Below are 19,907 nucleotides of genomic sequence, written 5' to 3'. Positions count from 1 at the left end.
AGCTAATCAAAGACTCAACTTGGTATTAGTTAGCTAACGCTGAAAGATCCTTATCATAGCATATCGTCTTAGCTAACTAGTGCTAAAGGGCCCATGTCATAGCTAACCAGCACTAAAGGGCCCTTATCATAGCATTGTATTAAAAAAGCAAAGGCCCTCCTGGAAAACTCCCATTGTCATTGTGACGCAGCACTCCATATATCACTGCACAGTGCACACAATGAAATTGCATTTATGCCTCACCCGTGTAAGGGGGAAGCCTCAAGGGAGCAGTGCGGCGGGATGGCATCATGCTCAGGGTACCTCAGTCATGGAGGACGAGGGGGAGAGCACAAGTCTCCCCACCAACCTGACAATTCGGGAGTCAGACTGTCAACCTTTGGGCAACGAGTCTGGCGTCCTAACTGCTTACCCATGACTTCCCAGGTATATGGGTCCCCAAACTAAACACTATCACGGCATAGGGTAAACGTATCCCAAGACTACCATTGTCTGAGCAGCCCTTCCTCTCTACTTCACCACCCTTTACAAAACAAAACGAGAAAAAAAACAATGCAAAAACAAACATCAAGGACACAAATGATTCCGTTGAACCTGCAACCAGTTTACAGACGAGTTTGTCTGAGCACCTCTTCATATTTTCCGTAGAAGTTGTCGGCGATCTTCCTCCACTTGTCGTATTCTTCATTGGACAAGACTATCTGGAGATAGAGCTTGATCTGCTCCTCAACAGTGGGTATGCACTGCTGCTCTGTAGATGGGGCAAAAGAAGAAGACATCATATAGGGGAAGATATAGTATGCATTGCAGTAGAGGGGAAAAGGAGGAAGAACATTGTATGATGGATTTGCTGCTCTGAGGTAGAAAGAGTTATTCATAAAACTGGTACAAATCCGCCCGTCACACACATACACACACACAAAGTCCTGTCACTATAGTGATATACTGGCATAACCACCAATGATAACACAAACACACCACCACCACCCGCTGCACCCCGCACCCCCCCCCCCCCCCCCCGATCTCACGCCTTTCGTAAAGTCTTCACGAAAAAAATAGAGTAATTTTCGTGGTGCATTCACGTTATTGCCCGCCTTTCGTAAAGTCTTCACGAAAATAATAGATTAATTTTCACGCTGCCTATTCACTTGAATTGCCCCACTGCTGCCACCAGGTGGTTATCCAAACGTCTGCAGGGGCGGGGAGGGGGTGCTGACAGAACACTGCTGATACACTCGGGACTCACTAATTCGACGCCCTTTCGGTACTTACGCCTTATGTCCCCTAAACCTAAACCTAAACCTAAACCTAACCCTAACCTTAACCCTAAACCTAACCCTAACCCTAACCTTAACCCTAACCTTAACCCTAACCTTGACCCTAAACCTAACCCTAAATTGCTTGTTTGAAATGTTTGATTACCATGTGACGGTAGGCTACCGAAAGGGAATCAAACTAGTGGGTCGCTAGGCAACAGTCGGGCAATTCAAGTGAATAGGCAGCGTGAAAATTAATCTATTATTTTCGTGAAGACTTTACGAAAGGCGGGCAATAACGTGAATGCACCACGAAAATTACTCTATTTTTTTCGTGAATACTTCACGAAATGAGTGAGATACGGTTGCACACACACACACACACACACACACTTATCACAACACAAGAGGCAACTTACTTTTCTTGTTGAGGCAGTTGCAGCGTAGGAGAGTGTTGAGCAGAATGGCCCCCACCGCCACCACACACAGCACCACGCCCCACACCCTCTTCACATTGCCCTCCTGTCGCTGTGCTGGCTTTGATCTGGCGAAAATCCTTTCGCCCACTGTTAATGAAAACACATTAGATATATTATTATCCACGCCACACACCTTCTTCAGGCTGTCATACAATGCATTGTCATTGCTCTAGTTGCAGTGATGACGATCCTCTCGCCCACAGCTGGGACACCTATTAATGAAATCACATTAGACATTAATATCCACTCCTCACACCCTCTTCTCCTTATCGTGCTATACCGTAATAACGACAATCCTCTCACCCAGTGTTAGGACACCTGTTCATGAAAACATATACACCTGGACACATTAGACGATTGTTAGGTTTACGTAGCCTATAAAAAGAAGATTTATAACATACAGTATGATCAATAAATAACACACCAGAGCATGTTAACATATTTATTGTAAAGTAAACATTTAAAAGTAAAGAGAAATGTACTCCTTTACAGATTAGGAATTATTACCTAACATGGCTCAATCCATGGAATTTAAACAGTCTATAGTATGTCTGTGCTCAAGGTGCATGAAACACTTGCAAAACATTTAATTAAACTAAAACGACGTTGTGGTCACAATTCGTGAGTCTACATGTATGCCAACTGACAGTGATAGTCTTTGTACTTTTCTGGCAGAGAAAAGATGGCCAGCAATTGAGTAATTTGTAAAAATACACCTAAAAATACGGCAAACAAATAAGAAAGCCTGTAGCCCATTTGCGGCCAAAACAAATGATTCAAACAGGGAAACAGAGCAAAACATCAAGGCATTTGCAGCGTTTACACATGCCATATGGCTGCACTTACCCAAAGTGGCAGAAGAGTGATGACCAGGTTCTCTGTAGACCTCACATTGGTAGCCCTCTGTGTCTGTCATGCTGATCAGGGCCTGGACTCTCATCTGATTGGTTCCATCCCCATTGGTCCGTGGACCAATCAGCTCTACTCCCCTGTAGAGAGGAACTCCATCTTTGGTCAGCTGGATCGTCACTCCTGATAGGTCAGACCCGGTCACATGACACTGAAGAGATGATTCGGAACTGTCAGGGATCGGTTTGGCAAAAACTTGGACATCAATAGCTGTAGGAGCACACACAATAAAAAATATGTTAAAAATGTCTTTATCTACATTCAGACACAGATGCAAACAGAAAATACACTTAATGTAATTAAGTAGGCTAAATGCCGTATAGACTCTAAATTCAATTCTATTGAAGTGTCTCTGTTACACTGAACATATAGCTTCCACTAATCCTGAACTACTATTTGTCTACTGATTAGCTATTACTAAGTCGCTGTCACTTGCCCTCTCCTGATTGGCTCACCATGGGGAGAGGATGTCACTTCCTGTCCCCAGGCAAGCCTCTTCCTGTGCAGGCTGCTGTGAGTGGCGCGGCAGCCGTCCTGGTTGAAGTGACTGTAGACGTGGTTACGGATCTGGTTCCTCAGCAGATGTCTGTTCCACCGTAGTGCTGTAGGGGCGGCCATCTTGGACTGTGGCAGCCATGTTTGGGTCTGGGGGTCAAAGGTCAGGAAGTCATCACCGTTGACGCCCCACTGCTCCAACGGGAAGAGTGTTGTGTCGTTAAAGGAGCAGCCGTGACGCCTCTGAAGAACCGCTGCAACAGAGAATATCACGTCACATATCAATGCATCAGGTCTCATCATTAACTTTTTTGCTGGACCATGTGGCTAGTGGTTTTCTTGAAGCACCAGTCAGCCTTTCTACTAGTCATAGTTTTGACTGTTTATCATGACACATGACACACTTTGGCTCAGCTCTTTCCGAGATCTGAGCTATTCTAATGGGGGCAGACTTTGTTCACATTAAATACCTTCTTAACATAGGCCTACTCCAAATATTATCCCAAATGTTATTACTGTTTGCTAGTTGTCTGCTATGTTGCATAACCTTTTGGATGTTATTGGGAATAAATCAGAATGTTTTTTTATGTAAACATACTCTGCTCCCACAATGACCTGGATCTCGGAAAAGCTGAAGAAAGAAAAAAAAATTGGTAACACTTTATTTTAGGGATACATCTATACGCACTAATACATACAATGTTAATGCCTGCATAAGTAACTTGTAAGGCATGTACTAAGCAAAGGCTTAGGCCTACTAGCTCCTTACTAAGGTTAACTTGGTAATAAATCCCTTATTGTGCATGAACAAGACATAGGCCTATGCGAATACATGCCTAACAAATGTTTGATTTTGCTTTGTACATGCCTTACAAGTTACTTATACAGGCACATTGTATGTATTAGTGCTAATAGATGTATCCCTAAAATAAAGTGTTACCAAAAAATTATCAGGTATTGACAAGTCCAGGGTAGTGTGAGCAGTACAACTGCATGTTGAAATTGGCAGAAGTTGTCCTTTAAGGAGGGCCAATGATGTGAACATTGTGAAAACATTTTAGATAACTTAAATACAAGCAACTGATGTAAATGGTCAAATAATAGGATAAACTGAGATATGTCATACCCAAGCATACCGTAAGTCACATTCATCCTATTTTTTAAGTTACTGTACTTACCTGTTGTGTTGTTGAGTACTTGCTGTATCTCCTGAAGGCACTGGATCATCTCGTAGTACTGTGCCTGGCAGGCCTGGTCTCTGTTCTCCATCTCACTGGAGCTGAAGGCCAGGTCTGCCCACTGCTGCTGGAGCTGCTCCCTGAGTTCGGGGCTCTGACACTGGGACACCACCTCCCCGTCCAGCAGGATGGTCTGGAAGAAGCGCGGCTCACTGCCCCCCGGGGGCCTGTACACCGTCTTCTGGAACTCCAGACTGTGGAGGCCTGTGATAACTATATCAACAACAACAACAATAACAATCATAATAAAACTCCAGGCTGTGGAGACCTGTGATCATAATATTGATGACGACAACAACAAAAACAAAAACAACAACAACTGCTGCTACTACTACTACAAGGTACTGTCTACAACTGCTACTACTAATTATTAGGCTACTATTACTGCCACTACTACTACTACAACAACTACTACAACTACTGCTACTACGACAATTACTACTACTACCACTACTCGAATTGCCACTATTTCTACAAGAACAACAAGAAAAAAAAAATCAACAACTACTACTAATACAAAACAACAGCCTTGTAAGCCAACAAGTAATTTAGAACCAGGCCAAACTCTCACTCACGAAGGTGTAGTGAAAGTAGACCGCATATTTGTATGATTGCGCCATCCAGGTTTTTTTTTTGCCTTTCAGCGAATAATTCATGTCAATGTGTAATTGTTTTTGTTTATGTAAGTAGCAGCCATCATCAGTGGGGACGTGCCAAAGCAGTTAGACAGGCTCCAGAGTATCAGGGCAGCTCATCAGTGACACTGCAGTTTGTTGCACCAGTAGCCTCTTTTAAGCAGCAAGCAAGCCCGCTCAGACTTTGCTGAAAAGATTCAACAACATCTTAATAACTTTGCTATGGAATGACAGAGAGCCTTAAGTAACAGATTAAGACTTGGTCATTGCAATGTATGTGATATGTAAGATGTAAGGTTATAACAGGCTCTGCACGAAGGGGTTAACCTTTATTTAGGACAGTTTGGGATGGTGACGGGAAGTTTATTTCACTGTCATCACCTGCTCCCAGGAAGAAACACATACTGGCTTATGAACATATGGAAATACAGGTTGTCAGGTGATGGTGCATATCGCAGTGACTGGACAGGAGCATTGGCCCACATAATATTCACGTTGCACTCATCGATGGTACAAAGTTACGTTAGAAACTTGGTCCAAATGCTGTCCAAAGACAAATGCTGAGGCACTCAAGGTTGCAATTTTTTACTTTTTTATTTGGCTACAATGCCTACGCGTTTCGGCCCTTATGGCCTTCTTCAGGGCGTATCCTGAAAGAAGGCCCAGGTGAAGACCAAGAAGCACTCCAATTACCTGCTTGTGTTTGAAACTGAAAGTTATGTCAGACTTCATGTTAGACGTTATGTCAGACCTCAAATCATCAGCCTACCTTGTGCTTTACAGCAGTCATGTATAGTAAATGTATAGATTGTGTGTATCAATGACACAACAGGCAGCATGCAACTCACCAAATGTTATTATTAAAAAACATCAACTCATCTTTCATAAAAGATCCATTACACTGCCTGTATTCCTTCCTAGTGCCCTTGCTTACCATTGCAAAGCATTACAACAACAACTCTACTCACCCAGTCCCGTGGTCGGAGTCATGCAGGTGCTGAGGCACAGCAGCAGGAGGACCACCCAGAATCTGCTCCACGGTCCTCGGTGTGCTGCATACCCTGAAGACAGGCAGTGTTTTGGGCAGGTCAGTCCAGGAGAGAGGGCATGCCTTGGAGAGGTGACCCCAGAAGAGAGACATTGTTTTGGGCAGGTCAGTCCAGGAGAGAGGGCATGCCTTGGAGAGGTGACCCCAGAAGAGAGACATTGTTTTGGGTAGGTCAGTCCAGCTGAGGCACTCTGGTTCCTCGGGTACATGGGGATGGATGTTCACTGGTACACAGCTTGAAGGGAGATGGTCTTTCACAACCCACTCCTGCAATGGATGGCCATCCTCTTTGTTTTTACACTGTGAAGAAGAGAATAATTATATGCATTTGACATGAAAATAATTACACAGAGTAATTACACAGACTTACAACAGTTTACAACAAAGATGCTCTTTTTTTATTCCCTTTGTGCAGAGCCTGTTATAACTTTAGTGTCAACAAAATTGTAATGACCAAGCCTTAATGTGTTACTTAAGGGTCTCAGTAATGCCAAGGCAATGTTGTTATGATGTTGGTAGCATACAGCACACTGTCGCTCCTGTCGAACGCTGTACAGTAATAGGTGAAACACTTTACTACCATAGTACTATATCACTACAACATTTCACCTGGCCTCTAGTAATACATTATGACTTGGTACTTGCCATTCTGTTATTAGCAACTTTATGACAGGTGTCATGTCTTAATTGTCTGCAAAGAATAACTGGGCCCGTTGAGCTGATGGGCGCTAATCTGCAGAAAGAGGCTAGTGATGTTCATTTCTTAATTTAAATATATTGTGTGCTTCTAACAAAACTTAAAACAAAGATGATTTCATTATGTTAATGTCCTTATTTTAACTTAATGGTCTCATGGAGATTATCTATCCTAGAGTCATTTTCACCATCTTTGAAAATGTACATAATAAGTCTCTTTTACATGATTCTTGCACCATGAGTCACAACGTTCCATGCAATGCGATGCAGAGAAAAATGAACAACCTGTGAAGTAATTTGAACAAATCCTTATAATAGACTAAGCAAGTCTATTATTCACATATGTAGAGATACTTTATTGATCGAGAGGGAGGTTAAGGAACACACCGTAAAGTGTTATTGCGTAAATGTTATTGCTCAGTCAGTAATCCATAAATAGTACCAAGCTTACCGCATTGTAGCGATGAGATCCAGTGTGATATGACTGAAGAACTGGGCTAGTCTTCGCTGTTACCTTGTCCCAAACATCAGATCGGATGTGGGCTGTCTCTGGCTCATGAACCTGGCCAACAGGTTTATAATCTCCCTTCCTCGCCTACTTGTGTTTACGTGTGTGCATATGCATGTACAGGGCCAGGCTGCTGACAGCTCAGGACAAAATCATCTGAAAGGGTCCCCCTCTAAGGACATACAATGGAATCAGGGCCCAATTCTGGGCCCCCTCTCTCCCTGGGCCCAGGACGACCGACCTGTTTTTCCCCACGTGTGTGCATGTGTGTGCGTTGGCATGGTGTGCGTGTGTGCGTGTGCTGTCATCACTGTTTACAGCAATGATCTGCTGAGGCCACACCGTGCTACGATGTCAGGGGGAGGGGCCTCAAGTTGTGTCAGGACTATGACACAGAAATAAACACAACTTTGAAAACCATCTGCATGCACCCAAAACAAAATGACGTTTGATTTTCAGCATTTCATGTAAATCTGTGTCATATAGGTGCCGTAGAACTATGGTCTCTTAGGTTTAGTTTACAGATACTGTATTTTGAACTTTATCTGCCCCTCCCCCATTCTAATAATTTTAGAATTGTAGAAATTTGAACTTGAACCCACCTGTTTAGAAAATTTGTTTTCATGACAATACAAATAGTTTTTATCACTAATTTTGCCTCATATAGGGATGCATGATATATCGGCATTAACATTGTTACTTTTTAACATATCAGTATCGGTCGGATATGAAAAAAATATTATCGGTTTGCGGTCTGTGTACACGGAACGCATGACCAAAGTACAGTAAATTTAGCAGCTAAACTGTCTATTTCTGGAAATTCAAAATGGCGGCAAAATGGAGAAGACCCCTTTTTCATGTAGGCCTATGTATGAAAAGTGCAATTTCCCCCATCATAATGAATACTTGGAATTTGATGGTGGTGCCAGGATTTCAGATTGGTGAGCCCAAATGCAGCACAAGAGACAGAGGTCGTGTGAAGACTGGGATTTTATTTAACCAAAAACTATATAACACTAAAACTCAGACAAAAACAGGCTAACAAACAAAACACCCACGAGGGGGAAAACATAAACTACAAATTAACACAGAATGTGACAGGAACACTTACGACAAGATTTCGGACAGCAACTCTTGACAACAGAAGACAAATGACGCAGCACGGGACAACGGGAGCACAGGACTTAAATACACAGGGGCAATCACAGAGCAGGGACACGATAGGTAGAACACAACAGGAACCAGGTGGTTGACGAGACAGAAACGGGGATACAAACGAGGCACAGGCAATCAAGGACAATGATAACGAGAACAGATAATGACACAGGTGGAGACAATGACTAGGGAACAGGAGGCAAGGGACAAGACCAATAGCAAGAACAGAACACAGGTGAAAACAATAAGGAAAACTAAACGGGCCAAATGAGAGAATCAAAAACTAGACCACAAGGGGCAGGAGACAAACGAGGGGCGTGGCAGGTAAACACAGGAGCACATGAGGAAATCAAAACAAACCAAAAGCACATGACACTAGCGGGGCAGAGATGAGAATAGAGAGAGAGACAGACCGACCGACCGACAGAATCAGACAGGCAGGGAGACAGAACCAGACAGAATGAGATTGAGAGAGAGAGATAGAGAGAGACAGAGAGAGAGAGAGAGAGAGAGAGAGAGAGAGAACCAGACAGGTAGGGAGACAGAACCCTACAGGCAGAGAGAGAGAGCATAAGACAGAGAGAGCATGAGACAGAACCAGACAGGCAGAGAGAGAGAGAGAGAGAGAGAGAGAGAGAGAGAGAGAGAGAGAGAGAGAGAGAGAGAGAGAGAGGGGGCACGAAAACATAGAGAGAGAGAGAGAGAGAGAACCAGAGTAAATTCAATAGGCAATTGCAACTCTATAATGGCAGGGGAGTGAGATCATGACAGGTGGTGGTAACCCAGGTAGCAAAGTTTATCTGGCCCATTGTTGGCCCGATCCTTTTTTCGCGAGTGATAACAGTCGGCCCGATTTTGGCTTTGTCCGCGGCCCAATAATGGTCCTATTACCGTATGCCGACAGTGTCGGCTCAGTGTTGGCTCAGTTAGCCTACTGCATGAGACTGACAGTTATTTTCAGTGTCGGCAGAGTGTTGGCTCAGTTACTGCATGAAGTGACAGTTATTTTCAGTGTTCTATGAAGTGTTGGCTGAGTCACGGTAACCAGTGTTCCAGCCGAGCCGACTCTCAGCCGACAGTGCCGACATTCTGCCAAGATCAGGCCGACTGTTCTTAACGGTTTTTGCTACCTGGGAAGTAGTCATGAAAAAGGTAACATTTGTAAATGGGCAGCATGAATCCTGGAGATAAACTACTAACAATATTACACAGAGCACATTTAAAGTGTTTTATTATTATTATTGGCAACGGGCAATGTTGGTAGCTGTTTCCCCACATTTTGCCCTCTGAGTTTAACCACCACAGGATCATTGCAGAAACAGTACTAACATTTCACCTTTAGATGGCAGTATGTAATAAGTCAACAATTGACAGCAACACCCACCGCTCTGCCTGTCTGTCGAGTAGCATCCAACTGCAGTTTGCAGAAGTGGGCAGGTCTGGATTTCTGAGATCCCGCCCCTCCCATTTTGGATCTCGCCCCTCCTATAGTCTGTACAGTCCCACACCATCCCGACGTCACCCTATTTGAGAATTTGCGCCAAATGTCTTCTCCGGCGAATGCATAGTCTAGAACTACACTATTCTATGCACACAGCTTGTATCGTGTCTCGTCGTTTGGAGTGCTAAATAAATGTATTTACTAAACACTGGACATAGAATCATTCATCAATCATAATAGGATATTCGATGGCGGTAGGCCCAAGTGTAGCACACCAGCATACATTGATGACTCTTAGAGCTGCTTTGGACAATAATAATGCCTATGTAGGCTAATTGCGGTGTGAAGTGGTTTGTATGTGTCGTCGTTGGTTAAGTATTTACTAAACACTGGACATAGAATCATTCGTCAATCATAATAGCGCACCATATTTGAGAAATGGACCCAAATTATCTGGCGAATGCAGTAGGCTTATTCTATGCACACAGCTTGTTATCGTGTCTCGTCGTTTGAAGTGTTAAGTAAATATATTTAGACCTACTAAACACTGGACATAGAATCATCCATCAATAGCGAATGCGTTACCCTGTATTAGGGAGATTGTATCGTGTCTCGTCGTTTGGAGTGTTAAGTAAATAGGCCTACATTTACTAAACACTGGGCATAGAATCATTCATCAATAATAGTGAATGCGTAGTTGGCTACACTGTATTCTATGCACACAGCTTGTATCATGTCTCGTCGTTTGGAGTGCTAATTAAATATATTTAGCCTACTAAATATATTTAATTTTCATTTTCCACGTTCCAATTGCATGAGTGTTTATTTCCATTCACATAGAATAATTTGTCCTTGACCTTACTTTCTCTTTCATAGTAAAGGAGAAGATTGAAACGGTCTCTGCAACTGCTTTAGGTTCCATTGATTTAATGATAATGTTAAGCGCTGTTAGACGGTTAAAAACAAAAGGTTAATGCTAAATGTGTCAGGGTGTCAGTTTGGAAGCGGGGCAGATGCACGAAGGATAGGCCTACCAAAGGCAATGGCCTGCTCAGAGTCCAGTCCCCAATCCTAAAGAGATAGTGGCGACAGCATCCAGGCTTTGGGACTTTGAAGAATGTGCTCATGCTTTTCAATGATGGGTAGGCCTATGTTTAATTTCGAGCGGATCACACATGGAGTAGCCTAATTCGCCACTGCACAGGCGTTTTACTGCCTACTTTAGTTTTCTTGTAGTAGCCTACCCATCTTTCGAATTTTAGAAACTGGCACCAAATATCTGGTCTTCAAACTATACTAAGAAGAGACACTTAATAGGCCTATTCATTCAAATTAGACCCATGCGTTAACAAATACTACATGTATCTTATATTAGCTAATAATAATAATAGCTTATATTAATTTCCCTCGGGATTAATAAATTATACTAAACAGGGTCGCGTGCTGTTCATCGCGCGGTTCACTCAAAGCTCCCCGCTCGTGTTTCCTACACTCACCAAACCATTATACATTAGTGGAGTAGAGAGAGTGGATCTACGATTTTATTTGTGAAAACTCTGCGTCTCTGCTCTGCACGGTGCAGTGACTTCCAGAGCTATTTTTCTTCCCATGTAGAAGCTTAGCGCTGCCGCTGAATGACAAGGGGGAGGCACTCGATGTGCTCAGGGGGGAGGAGGAAGATGTGCTCAGGGGGGAGGAGGGAGATGTGATCCAGACCTGCCCCCCGCCCTGCACACTGCAGTTGAACATACTTGGGTCTGTCTGTCACTTTATTTACTCGTCTGTCTGTCTGTCACTCTGCCCTGTTGACACAGCAAAAAGATAAAATGAGCCTCAATCAAGACAAATTTAATATAGCCTAACTTACTTCTGAGTGAGAGACGGAGTGAGAGTAACAACTTGAGGCTGTAACAGTGAGATAAGACATTGATTAACATTAATGGCAGAGCTTGTATTCATCTACCTGTAGTGGTGGAGTCATCTGTCCCACACACACACACACACACACACACACACACACACACACACACACACACACACACACACACACACACACACACACACACACACACACACACACACACACACACACACACACACACACACACACACACAGACACACACATGCTGGAAGCAATATGGCAATTCGCAACTCTAAGACTGTTCCTGAATTTATGTCTGGAATTACCTGAAACATGTGTTGACCTGTAAAACAAAGGAGATACGCACTCCGCGCTTCTAAATTAACAATCCGGTGCAACCAGAGCAGGACCAAAACATAGGCAAAAGGGAAAAAGTCTGGTGCCACACGGATGTCTATTTTCTGTTATTTATTGTTTAGTGCAGTGAGATGTATTGACCTGTGTTTGTATGGAAGCCAACATCCTCAAATACACATGTGATAAATGAGCTACACTGCTGTAGTTTGAGTTTGTGTCCACACACATTTGTGTCCAGCACAGTAAATGGCACTTAAAAAGTGTCCCTATAAATACTGTAGTCTTGATTTGTGTCATATAATTCACAGATTATATTAACATATAAAACCATACTCCATTTCCAGATATGATACACTGAATAAGTCTGAACGGCACAACAAGAACCCCACTCATACCTTTGCTCCCTTGCTCCCTTCTCCCTCCCTCATGCTATAGTTGTGGTTACCAATAAGAATCCTCCTCTTGTTCCAAAGCCCCTCCCACTTGCTCACCTGTGTTGAATGAGGAAGTGGGTAACAAGTGAAGTGTACTGACTGCTGTTCGGTGTAAATGTGAAAAAGGTGAGTGTTTACCTACGCCTTCTTTAAAACAAATCAATAGACAATACCCTGTTGTTTAGATGTTATGTCTTTAAATAAGCATCCATGTCTGTAAGTCGGTTTACAATGTCAAGTCTAGTCAAGTCAGCTATTGTCTGTGTTTATTCTCTCTCAGGGGCTATCCTGTCTTTCAAACTTTGTATTCTAAAGTGAAACCCCATTGTTTGTACCGTTTTTCCTTTCACAAGTCAACCACCAACAATGGCATCCAAATCCTTCTCTGAAGAGGATTTCTCCTGTCCTGTGTGCTGTGACATCTTCAAGGATCCTGTTGTCCTCTCCTGTAGTCACAGCATCTGTAAAGTTTGTCTGCAGCAGTTCTGGGACACCAAAGGATCCAGAGAATGTCCAGTCTGCAGGAGGAAATCATCAATGGATCACCCACCAGTCAGCCTAACATTGAAAAACCTGTGTGAGACACTCTTACAGGAGAGGAGTCAGAGAACTGCAGCAGGGTCTGATGTGCTCTGCAGTCTACATGGTGAGAAACTCAAGCTCTTCTGTCTGGAGGATAAACAGCCTGTGTGTCTGGTATGCCAGACCTCAAAACTACACAGAGGCCACAATCTCAGTCCTATTGATGAAGCTGCACTTGAAATCAAGGTACATTGTTTCTAAAGAATTTAAAACTGTTTGAACATGCTATATACAATGCACACTTTCTGAAGTGTGACTGTTGACCAAAACAATTTGCATATTGATAGAACGTCTTGAGTGTCACAATTCACCCTGTCCCACAATTCAATTTGCGGTCACTGGAGGTGTCTAGATTTTTTGGCTATAATGGTGAAGAATCTTTGAAAAAAAGTCCTGGTTCCAGTTCGTGATCTATATCACCACCAAAATTTAATCACTTGTTCCTTTGGTCATTGCCAACAACTCCACAACGTTTCACCCAAATCTGCTCATAAGTTTTTGAGTTATCTGACAGACAGACAGACAGACAGACAGACAGACAGACAGACAGACAGACAGACAGACAGACAGACAGACAGACAGACAGACAGACAGACAGACAGACAGACAGACAGACAGACAGACAGACAGACAGACAGACAGACGCCGAAAACAACCTTGGTGGAGGTAATGATATTTGCAATGCAAACGTTTAAAATGTAATAAAGTCAATGCATGTCTGACAAAATGAGCAGTCAGTGTTTAGTTGAAAATGGTAACTTATCCTTGTATTTCAGGAGGAATTCAAAATGAAACTGTCTCCCCTGAGATCGAAACTGAAGACATATGAAGACGTTAAACTCATCTGTGAACAAACAGCTACACACATAAAGGTGAGAAAATGTCGAAAACATCACATATAAAGTTTATTCTTATAACAAAGTTTTCTTATTGTGGATATCATATGCACCATAAACCACATGCTGTATGTGTTGTTGTTCCAGACTCAGGTTCAGCACACAGAAAAGCAGATCAAGAAGGAGTTTGAGAAGCTTCACCAGTTTCTACGAGATGAAGAGGCAGCCAGGATAGCTGCACTGAGGGAGGAAGAGGAGCAGAAGACTCAGATGATGAAGGAGAAGATTGACAAGATGAGCAGAGAGATCTCATCTCTTTCAGACATAATCAGAGTCATAGAGGAGGAGATGGAAGTTGATGATGTCACATTCCTGCAGGTAATTAATTATGTTGTATGACAGATTGATTCTGTTGTATGACATAACATTTTGCTTTCTGAATCCTGCAACATAGGCTATCGAGTAGGCCTATGCAACGTGCATATTATTTTGGAATTCATATCTCAAGATTGAATTTATTTATAGCTAAGGTAGAGGTGGTAATTTTGTAGTTGTACAATTAATCACAGATGACAGAGTCTAGCTTGATATCATGCTGCTCATTCACAAATGTTACCTTCTTCACAAATACACCCCCACCATCAAAATTCCAATTCATTATGGGAAGATAACACTCTCTACATGAAAAGGTGGATAGGCTATTCTCCATGTTCGCCATTTGCAATGTCCAGAAAATAGACATTTTTAGCAACAACACTAACTGTACTTTGGTCATACTAGTCAATAGGTTGTAGTAAATATTCATGGAGGGATCAAATGTGGGAATAGGCAGCAATGAATAAGCATGCAATGAGCAACATATCGCACTACTCTGGCCACAAGCTGCACATGTTAATGGCATGTCATTATATTTGTGTAGCCTTGATTATTATTATATTTATAATATATTTTTTTTTTTTATAATTTCCCAGAACTACAAGAGCACAGTGGAAAGGTGAGTTATGTGCCTCCTGTCTATCCTTCTTGTCTGTGGTTCTGAATCCAAACCCACAGCAGCAGTGACTCCTGGATGTTTTTTTCCCAGAGCCCAGTGCACACTGCAGGATCCAGAGAGACTTTCAGGAGCTCTGATCAATGTGGCAAAGCACCTGGGCAACCTGAAGTTCAGAGTCTGGGAGAAGATGCAGGAGATTGTTCAATACAGTGAGTACACACATACACACACATGCGCGCACACACACACATATCATGAGTGTGGCTGGCATGTGACCGTCTTTCACAAACCTAACACACCATCAGTGTTCAGCTCATGTGTGTGTTCTTCCTCTGTACAGCTCCTGTCACTCTGGATCCCAACACTGCTAACCCATATCTGATCCTGTCTGAGCATCTGACCAGTGTGATGGGTGGCGATGAGATACAGCAGCTTCCTGATAACCCAGAGAGATTTGATGACGTGCCCTATGTCCTGGGCTCTGAGGGCTTTAACTCAGGGACACACTGCTGGGATGTGGAGGTTGGGGAGAACACATGGTGGTTTGTGGGTGTGATGACAGAGTCTCTCCAGAGGAAGGGAGACTACGAGTCCATGAGTGGACAGTGGTCTGTGTGGTATAAAGATGGTAAATATAGGGCATGGGCCTCACCACAGCCTGACACTCTCCTCACAGTGAAGCGGAAACCCCAGAGGATCAGAGTGCAGCTGGACTGGGACAGAGGAAAGCTGTCATTCACTGACCCTGATAATAACACACACCTACACACCTTCACACACACTTTCACTGAGAGAGTGTTTCCATACTTTAATATCACCAGTAATGCCTGTCCTCTGAGGATGCTACCAGTGAAGGCCTCAGTAAGAGTAGAGCAGCACAGCTCATAACTGTCACATCACATAGTTCCATCTCACAACCAAAATGACATCGCGCGCACACACGCACGCGCACGCGCACACGCACACGCACACACACACGCACACACACACACCTTGAATGGCCACACAGTCTGCAGTTTTACATTCAACGGTTTTAATTTTGTACAATATTTGATATGAACAGAGTAGTAGAGCTTATTGTGTGTGTATCTGGAGCAGGACTGACTACAGAGGGGGAGGAAAAAGGTCTCTGCAGCTCAGCACATCCTGATTTAATATCTTCATTAAGATTTACTGTACTGTGTGTATGGAATGTGGGAGCTATTGTGAATAAAATGGTCTTCATGACCATGTGGAAATGAAAGTTGTAATCTGTTCCTTTGTTGTCTAGCTGGTTAAAGTTTGGCAATGGCACATTACATAGGCTATAGTATGTCATGATAAGCGTTAGTGTTTGGATAAAATCAGTTCCAATAGTTCCTCATGTCCCATGTCTAGATCATCAGCCCAAAATTTGTACAAGGGCATGTCATCGTAATACGTGTAATGGCTGTTACTTTTTATCTTTCTTATTTTCCCCATGGCACTGTGTGCTACTTAATTTCAGCAGAGTATCTGCTAAGAACCGCAGGTCAGTTCGCTGTATTGGTTCTCAAGTTCTTGTAGTCACACGTCAGACCTGCAGTAGCCTATTTGTTGTTAGTCTTTTAGTTAAAGGACAGCAGGTCTGATGGAAGAGTTCCCAAGATCAGTAACAGATCATGTGCACTGGAGTCATTCCTGTGTTCCTGTGGCAGTCTCCTGAGCCCTGGCATTTGACACAGGCAGTATGTTTGAGAAGCTGTGGACTAATGGATAGGCAGTTGTGTTCTCTTCAGAGTTGGGGTGACAGATGTGAATCCATACTGGCAGGTAGTGTGTGGGTTGTCTCCGACATCCATGAACCTAATTGATCCAGAGATAACCAATACAGTGGAGGCTACTGAGTAATCATAAATCTCAAGATAAAATTGTCTGTAAAAGTGTAAAGTGACATCAAGTCAGCAGTCAGTGTGTCCTTCCTGCAGATGACCACTAGATGGAGGTAGGCACCAGCAGATGGCAGTCCAGGGGCAATTCTACAGAGCACAGTGTGACAGCCCGCCCTGCGACTGCACATGAACAAGCACTATGCGCATAAACATTGTCCATAGTATACTATTTACTTGTGCTTCTGTTTCCTGTTTGCAAATCACCAGCAGATGGCAAACCCTTCCACAGAGCACCAGTACACAGCAAATTCCCCAGTGTTACATTTCTAGAGTTCAAGCAAATTAACACCACCTAGTGTTAAATATTTCATTTGCGACACCCTTGGAGTTCACGCAGGCCTGGTGCTGTTGTTAATTTTCAGAGTTCTATCATGTGAACACCAATGTAAACAACAACCCCAAAAACTACTGTGTGGGTGGAGTATCTATTGAATTATTAGTGCGTCGGGGCACAACTTCAGCCATACACAGATTGGTCTATTCATTACAATCGAACATTTCATTGACATATTCAGCAAATTATTTACAAACCTCAACTCCATAGAAGTTGGGACACAAGGTTAATTGTGAATAATAACAAAATACTGCCATTTTCAAAAAGTCTGGTTCTGACATTAGTTGGAGAACGGCACGTCGGCACACCACTACACTATTTCCCCTACAACACTATTTCTTTATTCCTCTGTTTCATGGATGCAAATTGTAGCTGGCAAGCATATTAATAACTCCAGCAGAGCAGACGGACAGACAGTAGTGTGTGGAGCTGAACACATGTGGACCTCAGGACCCGTTACAGAGATGCACAGCAGCAGGCACCATGGTAACCTGTGTGTACCTGTAATATGAACAGACACCAGCAGCCATAATGGTGGTACACCTGTGTGGACTTCTAACATGTGCCCACAGACAATTATAAGCCTCACATGACCAGACACAGAGTTATATTAACCTGTGTGGACCTATGAATATCAGCTGTGCCATAGTTTGGAAGTGAAGAAGTAGAAGAAGAAGAAGAAGAAGATGAAGAAGAAGAAGAAGATGAAGAAAAAGAAGAAGAAGAAGAAATGAAAGCAATGAACAATCTCCGTCTTTCACTTCCTGTAAAACTGAAAACACATCAGATCAGGGCTCTGAGGGCTTTAAGTCAGGGACACACTGGGATGTGGATGTGGGGGAGAACCCATGGTGGAATGTGGGTGTGATGACAGAGTCTCTTCAGAGTAAGGGGGACTACACAGGAGCGATTTTAGCTTTTGATATTTAGAGGGGCCTGCCCCCTGGTGCTGACAGTGGTACCTGACAGAGGTGCCTGACAGAGCAAGCGTTCCATTTCTATTTCAGATTTGAGATTTTGTTTTCAAAAGGCTTTCAATTTTAATAACAGTTCACTCAATGAAAGACTACCCACAAGTCATGACATTATATTTTCCCCCACGAAATCTAACTTACATTACCTACATAGGTAAATCCTTGTGATTGGTAGCCTACTGTGTGTGACATATGCACCCTAATGGTTGTCATAGTTCTTATGTGATTGAGAGGAAAGAAAAGAGAGAGGAAAATATTACAATAAAGTATAGGAAGTATTACACAGACTACAAAGGTAGATACAAAGCAAGATGAAAATGAAGCTTTTTTGTCAAACCATAATAGCTTACAGTTAGGGCAGCTCTACAGGTAGGCCTACAGTAATTTGAACAGGAAGCTTGTTCCGTCATTTGGCAGCATAATGGCTGAATGCCATGGCACCTACACTGTAACAAATAGCTGTTTATTTACGGAAATTCTGCAACAGCATTCTACTGCTTTTCGAAAAAACAGACAACTACTGTGAAAATATTACTTTGAGTCACATATTGAGCATAAACAGTAAGTACTGCACAATAGCAGTATTCGCCGTTGTGGAAAAAACTAGAGATGCACCGGATCCTGATTTTTAGGATCCTGCCGGATACCAGATCCACTGAATAAGATCCTGCCGGATCCGGAACCGGATACCGGATCCTACAAAAGGTTTGAAACATATAGTCTACTCGCACACGTGGGCCCTTTTTATTACGTTGGCGCAAACTATTTTTTAGACTCATTGGCTTATTGCCACACTGCCTTCAATAGCCGCTTCCAAAGGGATTTCACTCCATGAAGTGATTGGGGTTGTGAAAGACTGAAAAGCCTAGGCTAGACATGCACCAGACCCTGATTTGTAGGTAACATGCCGGATACCGGATCCACTGCTTAAGATCCTGCCGGACCCGGACCCTGTGAAAAACTCTATTATCCTGACGGATCCGGATCCAGAACCGGAACCGGAACCGGAACCGGATCCGGTGCATCTCTAGAAAATAACAAGTTATTTTAGGCAGCACCATTGAAACCCATTCATCCTCCACTTGTCCGTGATCACCATCCAACTTCAATACCACCTGAAGAACTGAAGTCATTCTGACTGGTTAAAGATTATCTGATACTATCAAGCATGATGAAACAATTTCTAAGGAAACTGCAATACTTAAAAAGTGCTTGATGCAACAAAGTGTGAGTAGCACATGCATTTTGATAGTGATGAAAGTGTGAATGGCTGAAACATTTTAAGAACTTGTAACACTCTTGCAACAAGCAGCCCCATCTAAACCAATCTGCTAATCAGTGCCTGGCCTCACCTGAGTAGGGCTGTTATGCCATTATTCAATTACGGGCGTCACCTGCCAAGGGCCTGATGACTCTGGTCACATGGTACTCTTGCACCTGTATATAAATCTGGACTATCAACACTTCAGTTGCTTGCCTGCCTGCTGGCTGGCCTGCATGGCACAGCATAGCACTAGTTTGCCTACAAGCTTGCCTACAAGCTTGCTTACATGCTTGCACACTTTCCTCTTTGTGAAAGCTTGCTGTATGTGGCATAATTTGTGGCATTGTGGCATATAATGTGCCTGCTGCAAATTAGGCATTGCTTTGAGAGCTAGCTTGTAGTGCTGCTTGTTTGCTGTGCTACTTGGTGCAAAATATTTTTTTAAAGACTGACCAATGCTATATTCATCATTGGCTCATCAAGAGATACAGTAAAAAGCC

The 19,907-nt window shown here is 43.0% G+C and overlaps 2 protein-coding genes across 2 annotated transcripts; one reads left to right on the top strand and one right to left on the bottom strand.

Annotated features, from left to right (window-relative positions):
- Window positions 1-18: 18 nt before the first annotated feature.
- Window positions 19-6,002, bottom strand: LOC134460533 (patr class I histocompatibility antigen, alpha chain E-like). Its single transcript, XM_063212912.1, has 6 exons — window positions 5,981-6,002; window positions 4,318-4,590; window positions 3,100-3,393; window positions 2,582-2,854; window positions 1,676-1,822; window positions 19-751 (listed from the first exon to the last, which is right to left on the bottom strand). The coding sequence occupies exons 1-6, from the start codon at window positions 6,000-6,002 to the stop codon at window positions 606-608; spliced, it is 1,155 nt and encodes a 384-aa protein (XP_063068982.1). The 3' UTR covers window positions 19-605.
- Window positions 6,003-12,879: 6,877 nt separating this feature from the next.
- Window positions 12,880-15,834, top strand: LOC134460531 (E3 ubiquitin-protein ligase TRIM35-like). Its single transcript, XM_063212911.1, has 6 exons — window positions 12,880-13,281; window positions 13,872-13,967; window positions 14,079-14,309; window positions 14,903-14,925; window positions 15,016-15,134; window positions 15,266-15,834. Exons 1-6 carry the CDS (start codon window positions 12,880-12,882, stop codon window positions 15,811-15,813), a joined length of 1,419 nt encoding a protein of 472 aa, XP_063068981.1. The 3' UTR covers window positions 15,814-15,834.
- Window positions 15,835-19,907: the final 4,073 nt, after the last annotated feature.

This window comes from Engraulis encrasicolus, chromosome 13, assembly GCF_034702125.1.
Source record: "Engraulis encrasicolus isolate BLACKSEA-1 chromosome 13, IST_EnEncr_1.0, whole genome shotgun sequence".
In the NCBI taxonomy this organism is placed as follows: Eukaryota; Metazoa; Chordata; class Actinopteri; order Clupeiformes; family Engraulidae; genus Engraulis; species Engraulis encrasicolus.
Note: the sequence above shows the minus strand (reverse complement) of the source record. Positions and strands in the feature narration are given on the sequence as shown.

Coding starts and splice junctions, on each gene's coding strand:
- LOC134460533 (XM_063212912.1), bottom strand. CDS start 6,002: ATGACTCCGACCACGGGACTGG. Junction 3,394..4,317: donor AGTACTCAACAACACAACAG/GTAAGTACAGTA, acceptor TCTCTGTTGCAG/CGGTTCTTCAGAGGCGTCAC. Junction 752..1,675: donor CAACTGCCTCAACAAGAAAA/GTAAGTTGCCTC, acceptor CCCCATCTACAG/AGCAGCAGTGCATACCCACT.
- LOC134460531 (XM_063212911.1), top strand. CDS start 12,880: ATGGCATCCAAATCCTTCTCTGAAGAGGATTTCTCCTGTCCTGTGTGC. Junction 14,926..15,015: donor TACAAGAGCACAGTGGAAAG/GTGAGTTATGTG, acceptor TTTTTTTCCCAG/AGCCCAGTGCACACTGCAGG. Junction 15,135..15,265: donor GCAGGAGATTGTTCAATACA/GTGAGTACACAC, acceptor TCCTCTGTACAG/CTCCTGTCACTCTGGATCCC.